Raw genomic sequence first — 27,137 nt, forward strand, 5'->3', positions numbered from 1 at the left:
AGTTAGGTGATTTCTCTTCTTTTGTTACTGCTCGTGAATGCTTTTTACATCATTAGATTATGATCTTCTCTTTAGTTAGATTATTATAGTGTTCTTTTTCATCAAACAACGACCAATGCATAAACAACAAAGACACAAGAGACATAGAATATAGGTGATTAGCCAGGGCCAAAACCTCTCCCACTTGAGAGGAAAACCCAAACGAATTCTTCTTCTTATAGAGACTTTGTTAAAATTAGCAACTAGGGCCAAACTCCATGTGGGCCATCTTATTTATGGCAGCTGATATTTTTCTTGAATTCCTCTCTTCGAGAGGTGTATGGTTGATCTAAAGATCATCCGATTCCGACATGTATTTATGGAGATATGAATTTATTTATATTATTTGACAATCTGTCAAGGTCGGCCAACAACCAAATAACCTCCAGCTCAACCTCAACGTTGCATTTAAATAGAGGAGTCTATAGTCATTTCACACACCTCTCACGATCTCTCTCCACTCGTTTGGGTTTGGTGGAAGGAGAGGTCAAGAGGGAGTCATAGTCGCAGTCAAGGAGGAAGCCTAGCCGCTGTCCAAAAAGGGAGATCTAGCGGTAGTGAAGGAGGCCTTATAAGCAATTGAAGGAGAAGCCCTAGCTGCAGTCCTAAAGGTGCCCTAGTTGCAGGTCAAGAGGAGCCTTAATCCACTAAAAGAAGATCTCTAATCCACACTTAAGGGAGGCCCTAATCCGCTGTCAAAAGAGCCCTAAATCCATGGTCATAAAGGAGACTAAGATGCAGTCAAGGGAGGTGCTATCCGCTGTCAAGAAGAAGCTCCAATACGCAGCAAACAGGGAGCCCTAATCTGCTGTCAAAAGGAGCCCTTAACTCACAGTTAAGTGGACCTACTCGCTGTCAAAAGGGAAGCCCTCATCCGCAATAAAGAGAGGCTCGTATCCACAACTTGTAGGAGTCCTAATCTACAACAAAGAGGAGTCCTAGCCACTGTCTAATATGAGCCCTAGGCCGCAGCAAAAAGGAGTCTTAACATAACATTTAGAAGCCTGGAAAGACAACGTGTTTGCTGTAGGTGACAGTGTGATAAAGGAGGCTGTTCTAGGCATGCCTTAAGGACTGTTTGCTAGGTTGATAAGCCACAGTCATAAAGTGAAGGAATGCGTTAAAGAGATCTGCTCCATAGATCAGCATATGTACACAGTTAGATGCTTGAAAGTGCTGACAACAGAGACAAGTTCTTATAGGATAAGATACTGCCGCGTTGATGATGTTTTGAGGACATTTTCTACGGGAGTTGCTATGTGCTAGGCCACAGGCCATAGCACCATATCAAGGGCTACTTAGGGCTGCATATTGTGCGCTAACCAAAATTACAGGAGCAACTAGAAAACAGAGGAATGTAGCAACAATATTATGTGGAGGGCCATTAGTTTGATGGTCTCCTCAAAGGATATGCTACAACACTCTTAGTGATTGGTTGAACACTATCATGAGAATTCAGGGCTGCATCTTTGAACTGTCATCATTAGCAGAATGATGGACTTTCTACTGCTGTCATAAATATCAATTTTGTATATTTGTACTATCTCTCTTTCTGCTGAACTATTAAAGATTATAAGAAGAATCGATCAAGGGTTTCCCCACATTGGGGTTTTGTCCCTGGCTAGTACCACATCTTATATCACGGATAGAAGATGTCTCTTGATCTGACATTGGAAGAACAAGAATTGCTGGATTATGTGAAGGGTAAAATCCCTGAGCCTCCATCAAATGCACTGAATGCTACAAAGAACAAGTACACCAAGGGGGAAGTCAAGGCGAGGAAGATTATCATAGATTTCATTGACAAACGTCTGGTGGTCTACATCTCCGATCTAAACACTTCCAAGGAGATCTACAACAGATTGGTAAGCATGTTCAAGGTTAGTGATGCAAATCAAATTTTGTTTCTCAAAAATAAGTTGAAGGATATTAAGAAAGGCAAGGACGAGGATATTCAATTCTACTTCTTAAGGATCACCGAGATCAAGAATGATCTTCTATCGATTGGAGAAATCATATCTAACAGGGAACTCACCATCACTACCCTTGGAGGACTCCCACCTGAGTGGTATATATTTAGAACCACTATTCTCAATACTGATCGAATTCCGGGATTTGAAGAACTGATGTCAAGATCATTCAAGAGGAAACAAGAATGGTGGAACAAGAAATGCTGTCTAATAAAGGCAACCCCACTGCTTTCTCAGCTCATGCCAAAAGGAAAATAATGCAGGGTCTAAAGGTCACTTCAATGGAAAGCCCAAATCTAAGGGTGGAAGGAAGGGCAAATGCTTTGCTTGTAATAAGTTTGGCCACTATGCGAGGGAGTGTCCAAATAGAAGGGACACTTCACATGATGATGATCACAATCATTTTAGGGGCAACTTCAACAACAATGATCGAAGGAATGATAGGTACAATGGCAAAGGAAAAAGGAATGCGGGACATCAAGGAAATGGTCGACCCTCCAAGAAAGCTAGGAACTCCAGGTATGGAGAATCAAATGTTGTTAACAATAAGCAAAAGGAGTATTATCTTATATCGACCCTCTCCACTACCTCTCCTTCGAACTCTTTGGGTAATTGGCTTATCAATAGTGGTTCTTCAAGGCAGTTCACTGGATTCAAGGAAGCTCTCTCTAATCTGATAGAGAAGGAAACAAACTTGGAGATTGTTCTTGGAGACGATGCCACCTATCCTGTAAAGGGTGTAGGGCATGTTACCCTTCAATTGAATCAGGGTAACACGATTCATTTACAAGAAGTTCTATATGTACCTGATCTCAAGAAGAATCTGGTGTCCATTTCGACAATGGAAGACAAAGGTTACAAGGTGGCATTCATCGATGGAAAGGTACGTGTTTGGAAAAGGAATATTAAAGATGCTTTTACTCTTGGGTTCAGGGTTGGCACTTTGTATCAAGTTGCAGGAAGTCCATTGAGGGCCATGTCTTGCGACACGTCTCTTCAATCTGAACTATGGCACCGAAGGTTTGCCCATCTTCATTGTAAGGCCCTATCCGATGTGAGACAAATGGTGACAGGGATGCCCGAGTTCAAAGAAGAGCATGAAGGTATATGTCCGATATGTACCGAGGGAAATCTTACAAGTAATAGCAAGACCATAGATGTGTAACAACCCGAGGGGCTTGAGGTTCAGGATCATAAATCTCATATAAGCATGATGAAGAAAGCTCTCTATAGTTTGAAGCAAGCACCCCGAACTTGGCATGAGAGAATCAATAGGTATCTGATGAGGCTGGGATTCACTAGGAGTGAAGCCGATCTGAACCTTTACTTTAAGGTTGAAGATGATAAATCTCTCATACTGGTGCTTTATATGGATGACCTCTTTCTGACAGGTGCATACCCTCTCATTTACAAACGTAAGAAGGAGTTGGATTCCGAATTTGGAATTGTGGACTGCAAGCAAGTGACTACCCTGATGGAACTTAACTTTAAGAAGTTATGCGGTAGTGCTACCGGACCTGAATTGGGAAATGCTTCTGAGTATCGTCAACTCATAGGCGCACTAATGTTCTTGGTGAACTCTCGTCCGGATATATGTTTTGCAGTTAACACGTTGAGCCAACAAATGGCTGAGCCTCATCACTCACATTGGAATAGTGGACTGCAAGCCAGTGACTACCCCGATGGAGCTTAACTTTAAGAAGTTATGCAGTAGTGCTGCCAGACCTGAATTGGGAAATGCTTCTGAGTATCGTCAACTCATAGGAGCACTGATGTTCTTGGTGAACTCTTGTTCGGATATGTTTTGCAGTTAACACGTTGAGACAACATATGGCTGAGCCTCATCACTCACATTGGATTGGTGCCAAGAATCTTTTGAGATATCTTTGGGGCACAATCACTCATGTACTGAGATACACTGTCGGAGTTGTGAGGATGCATGATTATTCTGATACTGATTGAGTAGGTAGTATGGTGGATCGCAAAAGCACTTCTGAGTGCTGTTTCTCTTTGGGTTCTGCTTCGATATCCTGGATGAACAGGAAGCAGAAGTCGGTTGCTTTGAGCACTACTGAGGCCAGATACATAGTTCCGAGTATGGCCTCGTGTGAAGCTGTCTGGTTAGAGAAGCCCTTTAGTGAGCTGTTTGGACACGTGCTGGATACCACTGTGATCCTCTGTGACAACCAGAGTGGGATCCGATTATCAGAGAATCCCGTATTTCATGATTGCTCCTAGCACATAGACATCAGGTACCACTTTATCCGGGATATGGTACAACGAGGAGCAATAAGGCTCCATCACATTGTGACTGATGAGAAGTCACTGATATTCGGACGAAGCCCCAGGGAAAGGTCAAATTCTTGACTTTTCGAGAACGACTAGGAGTCGTGGAGAGACCCTCTCCTGAGGGTCTTGTATGATATGGATATTGAGCTCTGGGAGCTCCGGGGGACTTGGGGTACTTCTTGGAGCGATGAGCAACCATAGGGTGAGTGGTTCAACCTTCCCCTAGTGGTTTGCTATGTAGGCAAGATGAGTGGTTCATCCTTCTCCCGCTGAGACACAATCATAGCGTGAGTGCTCCAACCTTCCCCTAGTGCTTTGTTGTGTACAGGGTGAGTGGTTCAGCCTTCCCCTAGGATACCCCATGGCAATATGTAGGCAGGATGAGTGGTTCTTCCTTCTCCTGCTGAGACATCTTATCCATGTAGTCTGGGACTCATGGGAAGTACATCTCATCTGGCCAATGAGTAGGGAAATGAGGATAAGGACCATAGTACTACCGATGGACGCATCGTGTAATACCATACTCCCTATGCTAGGATGATATTGATCTGGGATCAATTGGAATTGACTTCGGGTCAGTAAGAGTGGTATGAGACACTCTCTTTATTTGGAACTGATTTCGGATCAGTAAGAGTGGTATGAGACACTCTCTTTATTTGGAACTGACTTCGGGTTAGTAAGAGTGGTATGAGACACTCTCTTTTATCTGGGACTGACTTCGGGTCAGTAGAGAATGGTATGATACATTCTCGATCACTTCTTCTTCTTCATAGTTCAGCAGAGCAGTGCATTGATGGCAGAGATAGTACAATCTGGCAGATGGATTAGCAGATGGTGTTCTCCCTAGTTGAGAGGGAGTGTTAAAATTGGCAACTAGGGCCAAACTCCATGTGGGTCATCTTATTTATGGCAGCTGGTATTGGCCAGCAACCAAATAACCCCAGCTCAACCTCAATGTTGCATTTAAATAGAGGAGGTCTCTAGTCATTTCACACACATCTTTCATTATCGCTCTCCACTCGTTTGGGTTTGGTGCAAGGAGAGGTCAAGAGGGAGTCATAGCCGCAGTCAAGGAGGAAGCCTAGCTGCTGTCCAAAAAGGGAGATCTAGCCGTAGTGAAGGAGGCCTTATACGCAGCAGAAAATTAAGCCCTAGCCGCAGTCCTAAAGGTGCCCGCAGGTCAAGAGGAGCCTTAATCTGCACTTAAGGAAGGCCCTAATCCGCTGAAAGAAGAGCTCTAATCCACACTTAAGGGAGGCCCTAATCCGCTGTCAAGAGAGCCCTAAATCGATAGTCATAAAGGAGACTAAGATGCAGTCAAGGGAGGTCCTATCCACTGTCAAGAAGAAGCTCCAATACGCAGCAAACAGGGAGCCCTAATCTGTTGTTAAAAGGAGCCCTTAACTCACAGTCAAGTGGACCTATCTGTTGTCAAAAGGGAAGCCCTCATCCGCAGTAAAGAGAGGCTCGTATCTGCAGCTTGTAGGAGTCCTAATCTACAACAAAGAGGAGTCCTAGCCACTGTCTAAGATGAACCCTAGGCCGCAGCGAAAAGGAGTCTTAACATAACATTTAGAAGCCTGGAAAGACAACATGTTTGCTGTAGGTGACATTGTGATAAAGGAAGCTGTTCTAGGCATGCCTTAAGGACTGTTTGCTAGGTTGATATGCCACAGTTATAAAGTGAAGGAATTCGTTGAAGAGATCTGCTCCATAGATCAGCATATGTACACAGTTAGATGCTTGAAAGTGCTGACAACAGAGACAAGTTCTTATAGGATAAGATACTGTTGCGTTGATGATGTTTTGAGGACATTTGCTACAGGAGTTGCTATGTGCTAGGCCACTGGCCATAGCACCATAGCAAGGGCTACTTAGGGCTGCATATTGTGCCCTAACCAGAATTGCAGGAGCAACTAGCAAACAGAGGAATGTTGCAACAGTATTATGTGGAGGGCCATTAGTTTGATGATCTCCTCAAAGGATATGCTACAACACTCTTAGTGATTGGTTGAAGATTGTCATGAAAATTCAGGGCTGCATCTTTGAATTGTCATCATTAGCAGAATGATGGACTTTCTACTGCTGTCATAAATATCAGTTTTGTATATTTGTACTATCTCTCTCTCTGCTGAACTATTGAAGATTATAAGAAGAATTGATCAAGGGTTTCCCCACATTGGGGTTTGTCCTTAGCTGGTGCCACATCTTGTGTCCTGTTGTCTTGGCTTGTCTTCTACTGTTTATGTTTATGTTCTATCTGTATTTTACTATCATGCTAATGTGATTCCTAAACTGAACATTGATATTGGGTTAACTAGGAAATTGAAGTAAACTGCTCTTAAGCATAGAATATACCAAAAATTAACAGACTTCAATTGACGAATACGAAGACCAAGAGCCCTCCAAGACCAAATCAACTTTGCCTCACCTTCAACTTCAATTCTTCCTTGACTCTCCTTCGACCCTTTCACTGCACTTCACTTCTGCAATTCTGAAATTTTCAGATCTGCAATTTGTACTGCAGAAACCCTAGATTAGTTTGATCATGGACAAAACTTCCTCCTTTCTTCCTTGCTTGGATGTAGGTTGCTTGTTCTTCAATTCGGCTTCCAATAATGATCTTTTCTTGCTTGATTTTGGCCTTCTAGGACAACTGTAGTATCTCGGTCTAGACTGTAGTAAGGAGATAACTTAACCCTTAGCACATGTGAGAGATTTTATCCAAAGCAGGCCGAAACAATTCGGTTTCTCCTTCGCTTGTGCTTCTACCTTCGCTAGGCTATAAGACTTCTTTTTATCCCTTGATCGAACTTCTCTTGTGCTTGAGTGTGTCTCTTTCAAATGAGGTCGATGGCTCTATATATAGGCTTCTTGACACATCCTTTGAGGCCGACTTGATGTGTCCTTAGGCCAACTTGCTACTTCATGAGGCCGACTTGTTTGTAGCACTTGGATTTGGTCTTGGAGGGTCTTTTGACTCTTACAATGACTCCAATAAATATGTAACATGCCCAAAAAAGGTCTTCCATATATGACATTGACTCAATAGACTTTTATGACATGATGACTCATCCTATAGGCTCACAATGGGAGCCCTAACTAAACATAAAATTTCTTGCTCATGAAACCCATGAGACAAGCATTACAAAGATAATTTTATTTTCTTCTTTACGTCAATTACATAAAATCATATACACACATGTCATTATGAAGGCCAAACCTAGTTACACTTTTCAATAGGGACTTAGGAATTAACTTGAAATTTTTTAAGTACCCTCTCAAAATTTATTTCTCTTACATAATATAATATATGACCATTATATCGAATGATGTTTCCTTATGCAATTAAACTTGATCTTTTTTCTTTTAAATTTGGATTTTAAATAATTAATATGTATTTGTATAAAATTATATAACCCGTGATAGTTTTTAAAGTTGCACTTGGATAAAACGTTTAATTTTTCCACTTACTTACCCATTCACCCATTTTGTTTTACTAATTGGCAAGGATGGGATGCGTCATATGGATTTAAAATACTTTAATTATTTTGCCTCTCACCTTCCAGGATGGCACGATGCTTGCGGTTGTACGAATGACCTGTAGGGGTTATACAATCACGGTCATATGGACTATACAATGCGAGGGGGTGGATCAATGGTTGGAAATACATGTATGAGGCACAATGAATAAAAGTCGGACAATGCCAACTAAACAAATTGGGAATCATGATAAAAAGGTGGTGGTGGAAAATGATTTGGTCACAGCTACGGTTATAAGGAGACCAATGATGGAGAAAGGAAATAGTACAATTGTTGTTGGATGATGTGGTAGAGAAAACATGACAAAGGCATGTAGTAGCAATGTTGGTTGGTGGCGGAAGCATTCGCTTGTCAGTGGGGGTGCACTGTGTGGGTAACAATGGAAACTTAATGTAGCGACGCCATTGGTGGTCCGTGCATTTTATTTTGAATTTATTTTTATTTTTTAACTATTTTTTAAATTTTTTATTCTTTTTTTAAAAGATTTTTTATTTTATTTTATTTCTTATTATTATTATTTTTATTTTTAATAAATTATATGTATATATACTTTTTTTATATTTTGACTTTTTTTTTTTTAATATTTTTAATATTTTTTGTTTTGTAATGACCAAAAGTCAATTTCAATTTTTGGTGGCAAAAGGACGAAGTAGGATTGTTGAGTTGTAGGAGAAACTCCAAAATCTCTGAGTATGTGGTAAATGTTGAAATGTGTAACTAGGTCCAGTCTTCATAATATCTCATGTACTATTGATTTTTTATATTCGATGTAAAAGAGAAAGAAAATTATTATTATCATTTTATAATGCATGGGGTTTCATGCTCAAGTTCAATTTATTTTTAGGTCAAAGCACCCATTGTGTGCTTCTAGGATTTTTCATCATTGTATAGAGTCAAAAGAGTCATTCTCATATTGGAAAGACCCCATTGGGCATCTTGTAACAAGTCAAAGAAATTATTTTAGAGTTAAATGTGTCAAGATCTCCCTCCAAGACCAAGTTGGCCTTGTTTAGGGCTATTCGAGCTCCAAGGAAAGGTATAAATATAAAGCATTCGACCTCTTTTAGGAGTACCATCAAGGAATTTCATTGAAGCACATCTAGAAGACCAAAAGGTAAGTGAAAAAGGAAGAAATATCTAAGGAAGAAGTCTAAACTCCAAAAATTGTCTTTATTCTCTCACACGTGTGAAAAAGAAGCTAAGGTTTCTGTAGCTACAAGGACACAATTTCAGATCTCCAAAGAAGGCCAAAATTTTGATGAAAAGAAGTAGTCATATAGTCCATTTGTCTAAGAAAAAGAAGCAAGCCAAGCAAAGAAGAATGCAGGCCTAAAATAGCCTCTCTATCTCACACATGCGAAGTTGCGACAGTTATTGGAAGGTCGAAGTTGCCGCAGTTACTGGAGGGTCGAAGTTGTAGTAGTTGCTGGAGGGCTGTAGTTTGTTACTGGAAGTTGTTGAAGAAGGTTTGACTTGCTTTGACTTTGAGAAGGAAAGCTCATCTAGAAGGAAGGTTGACTTTTTCTTGGAGGGATCTTGGTATTGAGTCTAAAGGGTCTTGGAATTCATCATTTGAAGTTTCTATAAGAAGAGAAGAATTTCTTTGGGTTTTCCTCTCTAGGAGAGGTTTTGGCCTTGGCTAGAAACTTACATCTTGTGTCCATTTGTTCTATTGATCTTCATGTTTTTGGTAGCTGTTTGATGATAAGAACACCATAATAATCAAGATAAGAAGAAGCAAATTACAAGTACATCAAGTTAAAGTAAAAGAACATCGCAAGCAATTATCAAAGTAAAGAGAAATCACACCTAATCTAGCTTCCCTAGATTTCAAACAGTAAAAACTTGGCCAATGGCTGGGATCAGAGAACGAGGCTCTAATACCAATGTAACAAACAAGGTTTGTATATGTAGTGGAATATTCAGAATATCTGAAATATGTAGCTATACATTATAGAACAACAAATATTTATATATAAGAATGTTTGAATTCAAGAGATATGAGATGATGGGTTTGTTATAAATGAGGGCCCGCTTATATACCTAGGCAGGTGCCCCTTAATGAATGGTCATGTCCTTAGAGATATGCCTCTTTCTATACTAATCATTATTTAGTTAATCATTATTATGATTATGAATATTATTTATATTTATGTTATTTATATATATTATATTCATAATAGTATCATATAAATAAAGGTCACCTCATTTTCATTTTCATCAGCACTTGTGGATCAAGTCGACCTCTCTTAGAGGTTTCAACCTAGCTAAAATAGACTTGTTTCTTGTGGAGTATTTGCTTATGGAGATATTCTCTTGCTATGGAGACATCATTTTGGAATAATAAAGGATTGGTTGATGTATTTTCTTGTAAGTATTCTATTTTGTTGAATATCTTTACGGCTATTATATGGAATGATTATTGTTAGGGATTTTATGTGCTGGTTTTTATTGAATATATTTCTATGAAATCTTGGCAAATCATTGTATGCATTACCCTTTAAGATTTGTGTGACAATCCCTTGAATGATCCTTCATGTTAAGCTCTTCTCAATGACTTTATTCCCTCATAAAATGATAGATAGGGTATGGAAACTAGGGTTTCTCATTATTCCTTACTTCATTCTAGGGTTTGATTTTTCATAGTAGATCTCCTCTAGATTTGATCAAGCATTGGCCTTTCCACATAGGTGATAACACCATAAAATTTTCCCAAAATCTAAAGGTCTCTCTCTCCAAATTTTCGGCCCTTTAAGGCAAGCTGCTAGGCTTGGGTTAAGGGCGAAATTCAACTAGGGTAGGTGCGTTGGCTTGTGGAGGGATTTTACACGTTGTTAGTAACTCATTGCCTCAAAATTGTTGGAAAATCAGAAAGGTAGAAAGATTTGCTTTATGTTGATAATTACTTGTGAGATTCTTATGTTCTTATTAACTTTCTTGTGTTCTTCTTTTATCTTAGTTCATCAAGCAATTACCAAAACCATAACACGAAGATCAAAGACACCAGATGTAGGCGGACAACTAGGGCAAAACCCCTATCTAGGGGAAAACCTAGTCAACAATTCTTGCTTCAATAGTTTCACGAGATAATCCAAGACTTTTTTACCTAAACACGGACTTCCTCCAATCACCAAGTCAACCCTTCCCTTCTTCTGCAGATGATAACCTTCCAACAACAACTTCGACCTAGAACTTCGATCTTGTAACAACAAAACTTTGAACTAATAGCAGTAGTAGATAGCAACACTTCAACCTAGAAGCAACAACAAAATTTCGACCTAGATGCAACAAAAACCTTGACCTTGATGCAGCAGTAGAGACTTTGACCTTCCAGCAGTAGTGCAGTGAATTCACACGTGTGAGAGGGAGATGACCTAGAAACTTCGATTTTCTTCTCAAGCAAATCTCCTACTTCTGTAATTTCGTATCCTTTTGCTTCCCTTTCTTGAATATCGAACTTGTGTGTGTTGATCTTCAAATGAATTGAACTGCTCTTCATTTATAGCCTCTTTCGTGGGTCGAATTACCCTAACGTAGGCCGACATGATCAGGTAAGGGCCGACTTGGTGTGGAGGTGACAAATGATTTATTTGACTCAATAAAAATACTTTTTACACGATTCAAAAGCCTAAGAAGGGTCTCATAAAATGGACAATAACTCTAATGACTCGATATAAAAGCTGGAAGTCCTCAATGGGGACTTGACCTATAAAATGATGACCCAAGCATGAAATCCATGCTTTAATAAGTCATAATAATAATAATAATAAATTCTTTTTCTTTCTTTTGATAAATATATTTCATTATGACTCAAATACAATTATGAAGATCAAACCTAGTTACATTCTTCAACACTGCCTCTTAACTAGGGAGGTATTCATAATTACACACATATATACGAGTACATGGAAGATATCAAAACACATGAACTATGAAGAGTTTAGGTGCACATGGTGCCATGGACTAGATTCATGACCAGGGAAATCTATATGGGTGGGACTAAGATGGACTAAAGCTTTCAGCCACTCTAGGTACCATCATACTTACTTACTAACCTTCAACCCAGGGAACTAGGTGCGTAATGCAAGGTCAAAGCTCTATGACCAACGCCACCCTTCCTACTTTGGGAACTAGACATCAACACACAGGCCGGCTAGATGTCCTCCCGGGCATACACAATGCCTCAACAGTCCCGATTATTCAAATCGGTAACAAATCTCTCTTGACCAAACAAATTGGTAACATCAAGCATGCAAAACATGTTTCCAAAACTCCGAGAGATTTACCTGTACAAACATAACCCTAGTCAATAACAAGCTTTCAAATATACAAAAGTAAACACAAACCTTCTGGGTATTTAGATATCTTGATGCTGCCTTGATTGACTCAATTAATCACAGTAGGACTTAGAGGCTTTCCAAACAAATCTTGACAAAAGATTTCTTAACCATACAACTTCCTCAACTTGCAACAACATATTCTACAACCTGATCCTGCTTTCTTTCTTTCAGCAACACCTCAATATGCATTCTCCAATTTCTTCTTCAAGGTATCCATCATGAGTATAATTTGCCCTCCCTCTCAACTTGGGAGATATACTCTTTCCTTTATCCAGGCTCCCTCTTGACTTACAGAGATCAACTACTTTCTATGAAATCGGAGAACCTTTCATGGCTTCAATCCTTTTTATCAGAGTTAGCTTGTTCATGATCATTCATATAGCTTCCATCATCATGCTTATCAATCAAATTAACAAATATCTTCAACATCTTGAAGATTATGTATCTGCACAACTTAAACAACAAGTACAACCAAATCCATATATAGAAGCATGAATTTAACTATATAAGAATCATGGAAGCATTAGACTTTAGACATCAAATACCTAAACTTAGTTAGGTTCATAATCAACAAGAGACACATACTTTTAAACTTCAACTTCTTGCTCGCGTTTGGTTATAACCCTAGATCACATCAGTAACTCATCAAGATATCGGTCTCATTATATCTAGGGCCTCAATATTACTTTTAGAGATATGACAAACTCCACTATGATATATTGCAAACCCTAGAAGCAATTCAATCTAGTACAATTCTACGATGCATCTAACAATTTTCAGAATTGATATGTTAGACTTCTACTAGGATTTAATGCAAACCCTAGATTCCACACTAAGCCTTAGATATCAACAATCAAAACCAATCATAACACAATCTAAGGTTTCAACAATATGACCAACCTTTTGTAAACACTTGACTTTATCATTACATTTTGAAACAATAGCACCATATCCTAGAATATCAAACTTCTACTAGGGCTTAGTTACAAACCCTAGAATTTACACACTATGAGCATCAACAATTAGGTTAGCACATATACATATCTAGGATTTCTTAATCATGTACAAGCATATCAATATCCATTAGGTAAGCCCAAGACACAAATATCAATACATTTAAAGTCAGACATATAACAATCTTGATTAGGCTAGGGTTTTGATCAGACGGACAAACATACACCTAGGGTTTCATTCCTAGGAGCTTACTCTAGATATTATAAGGGTTTTGCTCATAAACCCTAATTTACCAAAGCCTCAAGGTCTAGGAATTCAATACATAGTCATTACCATCCAAGGACTAGGGTTTCCATAACAATACTAAAATTCCAAACATGATATTTCCATCAAAACCCCAAACATCAAAAGAATAGTATTTTCTAGATTTCATCAGTAACCCTAAATAGACTAGGGTTTTTCACATTGACATACCCTTAGGTTAGGGTTGTACAGAGAACCTTTTAGGGTTCCACAAACATGATGATTTTAATGAGGGTAGATTCAATCTAATGATTAATTGTAATATTCCTAATGGAAATATACAATGATAAACCAAGTAAACATAGCCAAAAACACACAAAAAAATACTCAAGCATTAGAACACCATTTTAAATCCAAAAACTACGCCGCTGAGCCATTTTATTATAATATGAAGAGGGCACAATGAGGTGTTGGAAAGAGTGCACCTGGGCTTGCTCAAGGCAAGCTAGCTAAGCCCAAATGAATAATAATAAATCCCTCTCAAATATGCTACTGCTCTATCTCCTGGCTCTGCGTTGAACTGCCCAGAAATACATTGCTGGGTGTGAATATTTGCTGCTAGGGCCTCCTTCGGTGCTCAGAAAGCTCCTGGAAATTAATCCCGGCCCCTCCACCAATAACCCACAAAAACCCACGAAGGAATTGGCCAAATGTTGACCTCAAAATTTCAGCCCAAATTTCCCCTAGCTCCTTTGGCGCCTGGATTTGGACCCCTGTTTGACCCCTCAAATCTGCCTAGAAAATTCTGCCAAATTATTTCTAAGGTCCTTGTCAAAACCCAAAAAAACCCAGAAAGGGTTTGTCCTAGTTTTAACGCTCCAAAACTGACCCCAAATGCTTGCCCTCCTCCACAAGCAAAAGATGTAGCCTGTAGCAAATGCTGCATGTGCTGCTTCGCCAAAATGCTGGAAAAACCCCCACAACACTTCCCCATATTCCACCTCAAGTTTTAGGCCCAAACTCCCTTCCCTCCACTCCCAAGTGTGGCTCGTCCAAGCACTGCACAGTCCCTGCGTTGCTGCTAGTATCTCCTCCACACAAATTCACACTCCCACTGCTGGAACAACCAGAAAGGGATGGAACTCCCTCCTTGGGCTAGCACTTGAAGTCCACCGAAGAAAGGGTTGAGATCTCCGCTCAGAGACACTCGTGTGTTAAACAACACTTGCAGACTTGGCTTCCGCTCAAGCATGCTATGTCAAAGAGAAGTTTCTGAATAAATGAATGAATGACCAAAATGAGTGCCTCTTGCTCTATTTATAATTCATGGCTGCTTCTCTCCTTGTGGTCCCCACACTCTCTCTCTCCCCTAATTCACACTCCCTTCTCTTTCCTCTCTCTTCCAAGTGTGCGAGTTCCCTCCTTGGGTTGAATTTCATTTTCTTGTGGCCCCCACTTTCCACTAGAGGTGCAATATTCTCTTTTCCTCCTAAGTCCCGGTGCTGGAATTGCGTCCTCTCCCCAAACTCATCTCTAATGCTGAAAATCAAAATTGGGGATATTACATTAATCACCCAAATAAGAATCTTTATGATTCAAAGGTCCTAGACATAACACTTGTTAATAATGTAAAACAGATTTACTAGAATGAATGAATATACCTTTATTCCGAAGAGAACAAACCTTATGGTCTAAGACATACCTTTGCGTTATTTTCTAGACAAACCTTATAGGACATCAATTCCAATAGAACTTCTATCATGATTTGTCTTGTGAGGTCTTCTTCATAGCCCTTGAGCATTTAGCAAGCCTTTCCTAAATAAGAAAAATATGAAAAGAAATGTTACTAGTATCTAGTACAAACTCATCTAGATAAGAGAAGGAAACCAAATATAAAAGGATAATACAAGGAATAAGATACTTATCCTTGAAAAATGACGAGGGCTCCCTTTCAATCCAATCTCGAGGCATACCTATCACTTTATCAAAACAATTCAAAAATGTTTTTCTAAATCATGTTAAACCTACAAGTACTATAAATCAAAGCACAAAGGAAAATAATTGAAAACATTGGAGTAGAGGACTTAGTAGTGTAAGTCCTCCTTTATTTCCGATTCTTTGGTCTTGTTTTTCTTTGGAGATCCTTCTTCGACAACATTTGCTTGATCCCTGTTTCTCATTTTATTCCTAGGATTATCATGAAAATCCCATCTTGTGACAATTGTAGCATTCAATCTTGGATAGGTCTATCTTCTTTCTTGCCCTTTGGACTTCTTGAAGGTTCCTTTATTCTTGTGATGTGCGGAATAGGCATTTGAAATTTTCTCCTCTTCATTCTCTTTGTTGCTTACTAATGAAATACTGACTTCTTCTTGACTACATGCATTCCATAATTGTTCAAATGTAGGAGTGTCCTTTCAACTCTTGATCATTGATGCAAAGACACTCCAAGATGTTGGTAATCCTAAAAGTGTAGTAATTCCAAACTCTTTTTAAGGTCTGACTCATTTATTGCTTGGAAATCATCTCTGATTCTAGCTATCCTTGCAAAGAAGGATACCACAGTCTCATCTTTTGTCATCTTCATTGTCCTTAGTTCATTCTTAAGACTTGCAATTTGACCAAGATTCTTGGTTGTGAACAATTTGGATAAGGCCTCATACATCTCTTGAGCAGAATCTATGTTGGATTTATATGGGATGAGGTTATCCTTTATTCCATCCACCATTAGGGTCATGGCCAATATCTCTGTTTCTTTGAACTTTGCCTTTTCTACATCACTTGATTCATTTGTGGGCTTCTTTACTTTTCCTTTGACTATATCCAAGACTTTATTCTTCTCAAGGATGAGATCTATCCTCTTTTTCCATGCCCTGTAGTTGGAGGCTCCTTCTAGTTTGTTTTCTCCCTTCAATGAGTTAGACATGGTTCTTGAAGATAGTAGGCTTGTCTCCTTATATGATCTTGATGACCCTTATTCAACTTCTTAAAACTTCTTATTTTCCTTTCAATAGATCTTCAGGCTGCCTTTTTCCTTCTTCTTCACCTTAGCTCTGAAACCATGTTGGAAAATCAGAAAGGCAGAAATATTTTCTTTATGTTGATAATTACTTGTGATATTCTTATGTTCCTATTAACTTTATTGTGTTATTCTTTTATCTTAGTTCATCAAGCAATTACCAAAACCATAACGCGAAGATCAAAGACACCAAATGGAGGCGGACAACCAGGGCAAAACCCATATCTGGGGGAAAACCCAGTCAACAATTCTTCCTTCAATAGTTTCACGAGGTAATCCAATACTCTTTTACCTAGACACAAACTTTCTCCAATCACCAAGGCAACCCTTCCCTTCTTCTGCAAATGATAACCTTCCAGCAACAACTTCGACCTAGAACTTCGATCTTGCAGTAACAGAGCTTTGAACTAATAGCAGTAGCAAATCTTTGACCTAGAAGCAACAACACTTAGACCTAGATGCAACAGAAACTTCGACCTAGATGCAACAAAAACTTCGACCTTGATGTAGCAACAGAGACTTCGACCTTCTAGCAGTAGCCCAATAAATTCACACGTGTGAGAGAGAGATGACCTAGAAACTTCAATTTTCTTCTCCAACAAATCTCCTTCTACTTCTTCTGCAATTTCGTATTCTTCTGCTTCCCTTTCTTGAATATCGAACTTGTGTGTGATGATCTTCAAATGAATCAAAATGCTCTTCATTTATAGCCTCTTCTGTGGGTTGAATTACCCTAATGTAGGTCGACTTGATCAGGTAAGGGCCAACTTGGTGTGGAGGTGACAAATGACTTATTTGACTCAATAAAAATTCTTTTTACATGATTCAAAAGCCCAAGAAGGGTCTCATAAAATGGACAATGACTCTAATGACTCAATATAAAACCTAGAAGTCCTCAATGGGAAAATTGACCTATAAAATGATGACCCAAGCATGAAACCCATGCTTTAATAAGTCATAATAATAATAATAATAAAGATTTCTTTTTCTTTCTTTTGATAAATACATTTCATTATGACTGAAATATAAATATGAAGACCGAACCTAGTTACATTCTTCAACAAAAATCACCCCATTTTTGTAGTAGAATCTTCCATTCTAGTGCTGACATCACAAGCCCTAGGCAATATTTCTCTAGGCAACCCTAATCTAGCCCTAGGGTTCAACTTTGGGCTTCTTGAAGGCTTGTTGCTCCAAAAATTGATCATATTCATCTAAACAAGCCTTTTCTTGGCCTTGTGTACCTTGGTCAACTTGTTTTCGTTGCTTATTCACTAAACCCCAGGTCACTTGTGCCCTAGATAGGTGTTTGGAGGGTACACTTTGCCTTGTCCTTTGATAGTTTGAGCCTTGTTTTTTATGTTGTGTGTCTCTCCTTAACCTATCCTTGTCGCCTCCGAGCCTTAGACTTGAGTATTTATTAGGTGACCTATATAGGGAAGCCTTCCTTGTGGTGAAAATCCACTAAAGAGCAGTGGTGGTGGCTGTGGTAACAGTGGGCCAGACCTCGCAGTGTTGCCACTTGGTTCAGCTCTAGTCTTGTGAGCTCCCCTCAAAAGGCCTGCTAGATTTTGAGCAACAATGCCCATAGTTAAGTAGGGGATGGTTTCATGATTAAGGGCATCATTTTTACCATAAGATCCCTCTCGTTTAATGATGATGTGTGATTTACCCACCAATTTGCTTCACTATTGTTCTCCCACCTAATGTGATGCATTTGATTTTGTTGAAGGTGCTCACCTCTTGTTTCTTCATACAATTATTGATGATAAGGGGTTGTCTACAAGCAGTGAGCTATAAGCCATATGATTTATGATTGTTTTAGAATCTCTGATCACAATCAACAATCAAGCACCAGTGTCTATAGCTATTTTTAATCTTTGCAAAAGCACATATGCTTTTGCTTGATTGTTGGACACAATACTAAGACCAATGTAAAGGAAGCTTTTGTTGTTCCACCTGGGCCCAAGATGACCACCTTCTCCCACACCTGCATCTGCAACCCCCAAAAAACGGTTTCAAGTCATAACATTTGGATTGTTGGTCTGGTCTGTTTGGCAGCTGGTTGAATCTGAAATATATGAGAAAAGGCATTCCAGATATAGAGCATGAGACTTGAGATGGTCTCCAGTCATCATCAGTGTTTGGTTGTGACTCAAGAGAAACAATGCTTAGATGTTATGTGCTGTAAATGAATAAATGATACTCTGGAGTCTGTGCATCTTGTCATCATTGCTGTATACTTTCTGTGAGTGTGCTTGAGTAATGAATGCTGAATGATACTTAAGAGAAGACATTGGGAACCTTTAATCTGTATAGGAAAACATTTTGAATCTAAGTGGATTGATGTTTAAAAGTATGCAATTTGTAGATTAACTAGTTTTATGATAGATAGATTTACTAAGAATTTTTTTTATTGCATTGTCAGATTGGACTGGACAAAGGCTGTCCCCAGGGAAAGGCAGTTGATTTTGTAACACAGGTTTTCCTATGATGCCCAAGCTTAATGAGAGTGTAATTCTCTCTTTTCATTTCAAAGTTTCTGAATAGTATTTGCATTTGGAAAGTTGAAATATTTCTAGTTAGTGCAATGACTGTCTTCTTTGGAAGCTCTCATATTCCAGATTTTTTAATATATAAGGTTGTAATGTTCCCCAAGTTGTGAAAGCAAGATTTAGTCATCTTCTGTGTTTGTAACATTCTGTCAATACGAATTTATTTTTGTCAAAATCCTTTGTCGTATCTAAGTGGAACAAGACTGAAATTTCAGTAATGTCTGTGTGAACTGTCAGGTGTTGTACTCGAATATTTCAAGCATCGCTTGCCACATTCTCATTTATTGATTGTGCAGTAGTGATTATATGTTTCAGACACAAGTTTTCAAACAGCAGCTGGAACTCGCTAGACAGTTGCAGAGGCCTGCTTCTGTTCACTGTGTATCTGCCTTTGGTGATCTTCAAGAAATTTTGCAGTATGTTCCTTGCTCATTTTATGTAAGACTTACCATTTATGATTGTGTTGATGTATTGTATTTAAAGCTAAGTTGCACAAAACGGGGAAACGGGTACGAGTTTCTGAAACGGGCATGGGTACGAAACGTGACCCCCCCAAATTTTGGAAACGAGGAAACACAATATATATATATATATATTAGGACATTTAAGAAATATGTGCAATCATAAAGCATATATGATACATTCTAATTTATTACATTATGATTAAATTGTCAATTGTCAATGCATATAAGTCTCTAAATTTACATCACATTTACTCATGAATGATCACATAATGAAAATAGTAATATCCAAAATCAGCCACGAAAAATTTCTAATTTCTTGTCTCATGCTTGATTGGGAGTCTCCTCCTACATAGTCAAACGACCTTAGAGCTCTTGATTAAATACAAGTTCCATACCCTAGTACCCTACGTGCTCTTGATTATTGGGAGTCTCCCCTGCATAGAGGGCTTGGTTCTCTTGATTAAATACAAGTTCCATACCCTAATACATGACAAAATCCATTGGAAACATTGCAATCTCCCCAATCCTGAAATGCTGAAAAATAGATAAGTCTGCTGGATTTTGAGTGAGATATAAAATTCTACTTTCTCCATATGAAATCCAATGAGGGTGAAACCACTCTCAAGCATCCTGAGTCATTTCATGGTAATGTTAAAAATTTAAGTAAAAGGATGAAAATGAAAAATAAGGAGATTGTCACTTTTACTAATGAAAAATGAGAATGTCACTTTTACTTTTACTTTTACTTTAAGAATTTAACATTACCATGAATTGCATATGAACACTAGGGCCATAGGCTTGAACATTAGGCTGCCCCACTCAAAAAATCCTCTTTTTTATAACTTGAGAGGCATCTAGAAGCATTCAGAAGATATTTTTGTCGCCCAATAAAAAATTAGAAGCGAAAAAATAAAAAAAAAAATATAAGAAAAAGTCAAGTTAGAAAAGAAAACTCTGCCGTACGGCTTGGAAACTCGTTTCTGGCCGTACTGGCCACGTTTCCTCCTCGAGAAATGGGCCAGTACGACCGGAAACACGTTTCCAGGCCGTACAATACAAGTTTCCTTGTTTCCATTTCGTTTCCGGTCGGAAACGGACCCTTACCCAACGTTTCCTGCAACTTAGATTTAAAGAAATCTATGCTGGCAACGTAAATCGAAACAGAAAACATTTTTTCACATGATTGGCTGTCTTTCCTTTGGGGATGAAACAAAGGAAATGAAAGGCAAAAGACAGGAAGGTATTGTAAACATGCGTCAATGCTATTTGTAATTATCAGATTTGAGATGATCCATAATAAATATAACTTGAAAATCAGTTCTATTGAGAATTACCTCCCAGATGACACTTTCAATAGATACATTTTGAGCTTAAATCCCATTGAGAGTTGCCTCCTAGATGCTGTTAGAGACGAGTTACAAGTTTTCCTTCCCTTTGAAAGCACACTGGCAGAGGAAATTATTACAGATGGTATGATAGCACAGCTAGTAAAAACAATGAATTTTTGATTAGAAAGCATTACCTAGATATGAAAACATTTAATACCAAATCAGAGTGCCATTCAAGGAGAAGGAAAAATCTTACATTCTATATGTTAAGAAGAGAAAACTCCATCATCCATGAAGTACCCAAAAGGCAAAGAGTTCATGACTTTAACCTTTCTCAAACTTCATTGAAAAGGGAGTAGAGCAACTTCCCAGAAACGGCTAAAACCAATAGAGCACACTATCTTCAATTATGTGACACCCCTACAGATGACAATTTATAGTGACTCTACACCTTAAAGTTTTAGCAAAAGAATGGAGGTGTGTGTTGATCATTGGGATGACACCTGATGATTATATGAAAGACTCCATGCCCAAGGATGATCCAGAGGACACTTGTACCATCAGATATCATCAGTGAATAGAGTTTTTTAACTCTACTTCTATCTTCTCATCATCTTTCTTGTACCCAAATTCCACACCCTGTGGGGAATTGTAATAAGTGATACTAGTAATGATGAGTTTTGAGTCTGTAACAGGCCTTGGATGTTGGGACTCAATCAGCGAATGAGTACACCTTGGAGTGTTTTTTTTATTTGGTTAATTATCCATTTTTTCAGAGGCGGATAATTTTCTGGGTTTTTTCACTCACTTTTTACCCCAAATCTGGGGTGACGGTTTGAATGTTGAGCCCTTAACACATCTTAGTGTTTAGAGTCGATGTATATTACCATGCTAGATCACACAAAAAATTTCGTGGAATTTGGTCAGGTCTAGGTAGTCATTTTTTAATTTTTTAGATTTCTCGCAGGTCAAAAATTGCAAATAAAATTGTATTTAAATTGTAATAAGTGTAATCTAGAGAAGTTGTATGGGGTATGAGTAATAAAAATTATACCTCCCACCCTCAACTTTCTACTATGACACACTTTGAGGGATTAATAATGTGTTTTGGACCTTCAAAACCCACTTTTTCTAAGTTTAGTAGAAATTGTGGCTTTTAATTAGGCTAGAATTAATAAAATAGAGAGAAATAAATTATTCCATGTGACAACATTACGTGGACTTGGAAATTATCCTAAGTCAAAGAGTTGAGTCAACAGACATGTGGAAGATGATTGAGCACACTGCATCATAAATATACCATTATTTCATAAAATCAAATTTCCCAGAGATAAAGCAGCGGTTGCACATGTGGAAAATCGAATTTATTAGAGGAACTCATGTACTGAAGGAATATTTAGACTGAGGATTTTGTGGGGCCTTATCTCACTGTTAGCTCGAGTTGCTTCTACACTTGGCACTTCACATGGAGGATTACGAGTTTCACTTGAGGAAATCACGCAGTTCCTAGCGATTTGTGCAGAGCATCTTTGGGATCATCATTTGAAGTGGCGACATTTGGTTCGAGTTTGATTTGGTTTGACTGGAGTTATCTCATTGCTTTGGTTCACTCATGGATATGTTTATTATGCCATATATGGAATTCGATTTCCCTTGAGGTGCACATATGGAATCAGATTTTGCTTTGATGTCTCTATCTTCTTCACATCGAACTTGACTTATCTTTCCTTGGGATTTGCTCCAAGTTCAGTTCTTACATGCATTCTTCCTTGAGATTTGCTCTCAACTCTCTATATAATGAGGCTATATGCTTTCATATTGTATCATGTAATATGAGCTATTGTGCTTGAGGAAACTCTACGAGATTGTATTCACTACTTGCAATATAATACAACAACCTTTGGGGTAAAGCGTAATGATGTTCCTCTCCTTGCATATGTGGTAAATTCTTGACTTGTTGTTATGCATCTATTTATTTCCTCATGTCATTGTTTCTTTCATATTTGTTTCAAGTTATGTTAGTATGCAACTATCTCATATTAGCATAAGAATTAATTATTTGCTTTAGGGAAAGAAATCTTCTAGTGGATAATAGATGTATCTCTAGGAATTCTTTCCACTGCACTTATTTAATTTCATGTTGATTTAATGATTTGTGGTGAAGTTTTGTATATGAGTCATTATTTGGTCAAGCTTCTTTTCAAGCGTGAGGGGAAATTCTCAGAGGAATCAACCCATTCTTGAAAAATATTCAAGTCGAATCCGCATTTTTTGAACTCCAAAGTCTCATCTATATCTTATTTGTGTCTTGCAGGGATTCTTTCAAGTTTCTTAAAGCTTTTGTTTCTTGCATCAAAATATCAAACTTGGATTTTTTTTTTTTTTTTGGGTTACATATTGTACTTCATTTATCAATATCTGCCTATTTCAAAAAGCTAAGTCATGGCTAGTCAAAGAAGAGAGCTTGCTCATACTCTTTGGCCTAGCCTCTTGTAGATTATTTTTGTAACATACTTTGTAGTTATCTTGAGCTAACATTTGTTGTTGTATATTGTTTCTAATTTGTTCTCTTGCAGCTACTTGCAGGATTCATCATCGGAAAATTACTTACAAGTTTGCATACAGGACCTGTTGAAGGAAATGTAACTAGGTTCGGTCTTCATAAATGTACTTTTGATATTTGCATTTAATCAAGAAAAGAAATATTATTTTTATAATATATGTTAATGAGTTTCTTGCTCATTGAAATAGGCACTAGTTTAATTGCTATAGGTGAGTCAAATAGTCAAAAGGAAATGTTGAAGGCATGTTACACCATGTATGAATATGTAAGGAAAACCTCCAAGCAAAGTCAAGTCTTCTCCCATGCAAAGGCACTATCAAGAAGCCCCTTCAAGCATGCTACACCACCATAGAAGCCATCCAAAGACTACTCTTCAAGTCGGCCTACAAGCAGTCAATGAAGTCGGCCTACAAGTTGGCCTAAGAGGAGGGACAATCCTCTATTTATAGAGGCTTTCCACTCCAATTCAACGTACTCACTTCACTCTGAAATCAACGCAGAAAAGAAACCAACAAAAGGATGAAAAGCAGTCTTCTAGGGCAGCGAAGGAAGGGAGAAAGAAGCCAAAGATTAAGGATTGTCTCTAGGGTAAACTGTTAAATTTAGGTATGTTCTATGCTAGAGAAATTTATTTCAATTTTCACAGTTAGCTCAATATCTTTTCCAGATTAGCAATCACATCAACATTAAAGTAAATTGCAGATAGAACATAAATATAAATTGCAGAAGAGAAGCCAAGACAAGAGGACATAAGATGTGGCGCTAGCCAGGGACAAACCCCAATGTGGGGAAACCCTTCGTCAATTCTTCTTATATGATCTTCAATAGTTCAACAGAGAGAGAGAGAGAGAGAGAGAGAGAGAGAGATAGTACATTTACAACAGAAGTCAACACTTTGACTTATCTAGATAAGAGCATAGATCATCTCCTAGGATGATGATACATGAGATCAGTTGAAGACATGCTGCTTCAACTGATTCTCCAAGGTGACTCCTTCACCTATCATAGTGTTGCATCTCGTCATCATGCTGCACCTCACTGTGCTGCACCATGCTGCACCCATCATCACAATGTTGGACCTCATGCTGCTGCTGTCCCAGTGTTTAGCACTGTTGTACATAGTGCCACTGCTGCACCATGCTTACTGCTGTCCCAATGTACTTGCTGCACTGTACTTGCTGCTGTCCATGCTTTACCATGTTGCTGCTGTCCATGATTCTTCATGCTTGCAGCTGTCCCATGTGTCACCAAGCTTGCAACTGTCCCACTTGCAGCTGTCCCATGTATAAGCTTGTTGTATTTAACTGCTGCATGAAGACATGTAGCATCCAACCATGTAGCTGCATCATACATAGTGCTGTACTATGCATCATACCATGTTGCACCCTTTTTACATTATGCTGCATTGCTACCCATCACTGTATGTTGATAGCACTATGCTGTACTATGTATACAATTGTCATATACTATGTTGTCTATGTCACAACATTCATCACATCAGGCTGCACTCCTTTTGGGTATACAACACTCCATGTTGACCCAACATGTGGCTCCCACAGGCTGTTCCAAGTCTGATCCAAATCTGGTCAATATCCTTGACCCAATGCACCTCTAACACTGCTTCAAATCTGCTTGACACTTTGCTGTTCCTGACTGTTCTGTTTAGGGCACTTGGGCATACTGCTGCAACCTTAAGTTCCTCTCAACAATCCTCGAACAACCCTTCAAAAACTGCGGACTAGGCAAGGAGAGATGCTCCTCCTCCACGCTGAAGGTAAGGGCTCAAGACAGCCCTCAAATCTGCCCATGCTAGGTTTGCTGTAGTGGTATGGCATGTGGCCTACCACACAACACTACTGCTGCTCACGACACCCTCCAACAATGATACAAACCATCCGTTAGCCTTTAAACAAGCTAGCGTTCAGCTCCCAAGGCCTCGGCCTAGCACAACAAGCATCACAGCTTCCTACAACAGACTTCAGACTTTGTTCAACCCATGAAACAGTCCTCCAACCCATGCTGCCCTAGCCTCCCATGCTGTGGCCTCAAAACAGAGATCTCCCTTTAGACCTGCGGCTAGGGCTAGGGCTTGAACGCATAGCAGTTTAGGGCATATAGTAAACCCTTATAGGACAGCGAGGGAGCCTACTTCAATCTCCTTCATGACAGCGGTGAGGGTCTCCCTTTGACTGCGTAGAGCCTTCTTTGATTAACTACGTTAGGGCTTCTTCATTAGGGCAGCGTAGATCCTTTCTCCATTAGGACAACGTTATCCCTTAGGATCTCTTCTGCTACTAAAACCCAAAGACAAGTAGAGAGGAAGAGATCCCAAGTGTGTGTAGAAATGACTTGAAGGCCATCTTTATTTATACTAAAACATTGAGCACAAGTGGGGTTTATTTGGTTGCTGGCCGACCTTGACGAATTGTCCCATAACACTAAAAAATTCATATCTCCATGAATACTTATCGGAATCGGATGATCTTTAGATCAATCCTACACCTCTCGATGAGAGGGATCTAAGAAAAATATCAGTTGCCATTAATAAGATGACCCACATGGAGTTTGGCCCTAGTTGCCAATTTTAACATGAACTCACAGCCACACGTGCGAAAGGGGAAGGGTCTGCCTGTGGCCATAATAACAGAAAATTACATTTCACCATATCTCATTGTTTTGGGTGCAAACTAGGCCTACAAGGCCTCTCTCTCAAGCGTGGAAGAAGGGTATGCAAGTAAAGGGTAGAAGACAAGTCTAACATGGTTTAGTGAAGAGAATCCTCCACACGTGCGAAGAATTAGGGCTGCATTGTTGCTGCCCTAAGTCTGCAATAATTGTCAAGAGAAAAAGGTTCAGTTGGAAGGCTAGAAGGTCATCATCCTAAGGTAGAAAGACTCCATCTCAAGCGAAGGAAGAAGAGGTCAAGGATCATCCTAGAACACACAATCTAAGGTCTCTACAGTTGCCGGAAGAAGTGCCGAAAAGAGGAAGACAAAGTGCTGGAAGGAAGAGGACGAAGTGCTGCAAGAGGAAGTGATCTTGAAAGGACTTGACTTGTGCTTGGAGGATCTTCTAGTCAAGGGTCTAGGGTTTGGCATTGATCAATAGAAGCTTCAATAAGAGAAATTCACTAAAGGGTTTTCCTCTCAAGAGAAGAGAGGTTTTGGCCCTGGCAGAGAGCCAACATCTTGTGTTCTTGTTTTTATGTTTTGGTAGTAGTTTGATGAAGTAAATGCACTAATAATGAGAAGAAGAAGAATAAGCTAATAAGGAAAAGTAAAAATACTCCACAAATTATTATCAAAGTAACGAAGAATCACACTACACTACTTTGCCCTAGATTCTTCAACAGGACCTTGGGGTTCAGATTTAATGATTACTTCCACCTTTAGGCCGAATTCATCTTGGATAAGGCCGTGTTCTCCTTGAGGGAGGCTGAGTTCTTTTTGGTCATCTATTTCTCTCTCTTGGCCGTGGTCATAGAGGAGGCTTATCTTCTCTTCTTCTTCAAAAAAAAAGTTTGCATTTTGTTGAGCCTTTGTGGGCCTCAAATTGCATAAATTTTCAGCGAGGAAAGGTCTATGGTTTGATGCCAATTTATCAAGACTTTCCTTTGGATGTTTGAAAAGACTTCATTGTCTTTTCCTTCTTGTAACAACTAATAAAATTTCTGATTTTGGGAGCGTGGGTTTTACCCATTGGTATCCCTATCTCTCTACCTTTTGGAGAGGCTTGGCGTTTGACTTTGTTGGTTTATTTCATTTTGCATGCATATCATCTAATTGAGAAATTAACACAACATGCATCACACTCATTTTGCATGCACTTTA

The 27,137-nt window shown here is 38.9% G+C and overlaps 1 protein-coding gene across 1 annotated transcript in view; it reads left to right on the forward strand.

Annotated features, from left to right (window-relative positions):
- The window catches only part of LOC149191427 (TatD related DNase), a 213,834-nt gene that overhangs the window by 133,476 nt on the left and 53,221 nt on the right, over window positions 1–27,137 (forward strand). Inside the window, exons 4-5 of the mRNA XM_089404270.1 lie at window positions 18,826–18,879; window positions 19,268–19,368. Of these exons, the coding sequence (XP_089260396.1) occupies window positions 18,826–18,879; window positions 19,268–19,368 (155 nt within the window). The remainder of the gene's footprint in view (window positions 1–18,825; window positions 18,880–19,267; window positions 19,369–27,137) is intronic.

The sequence above is a fragment of the Pinus tabuliformis genome, chromosome 2_2 (assembly GCF_031772625.1).
Source record: "Pinus tabuliformis cultivar Carrire ecotype Pingquan chromosome 2_2, CPIR1, whole genome shotgun sequence".
NCBI lineage: Eukaryota > Viridiplantae > Streptophyta > Pinopsida > Pinales > Pinaceae > Pinus > Pinus tabuliformis.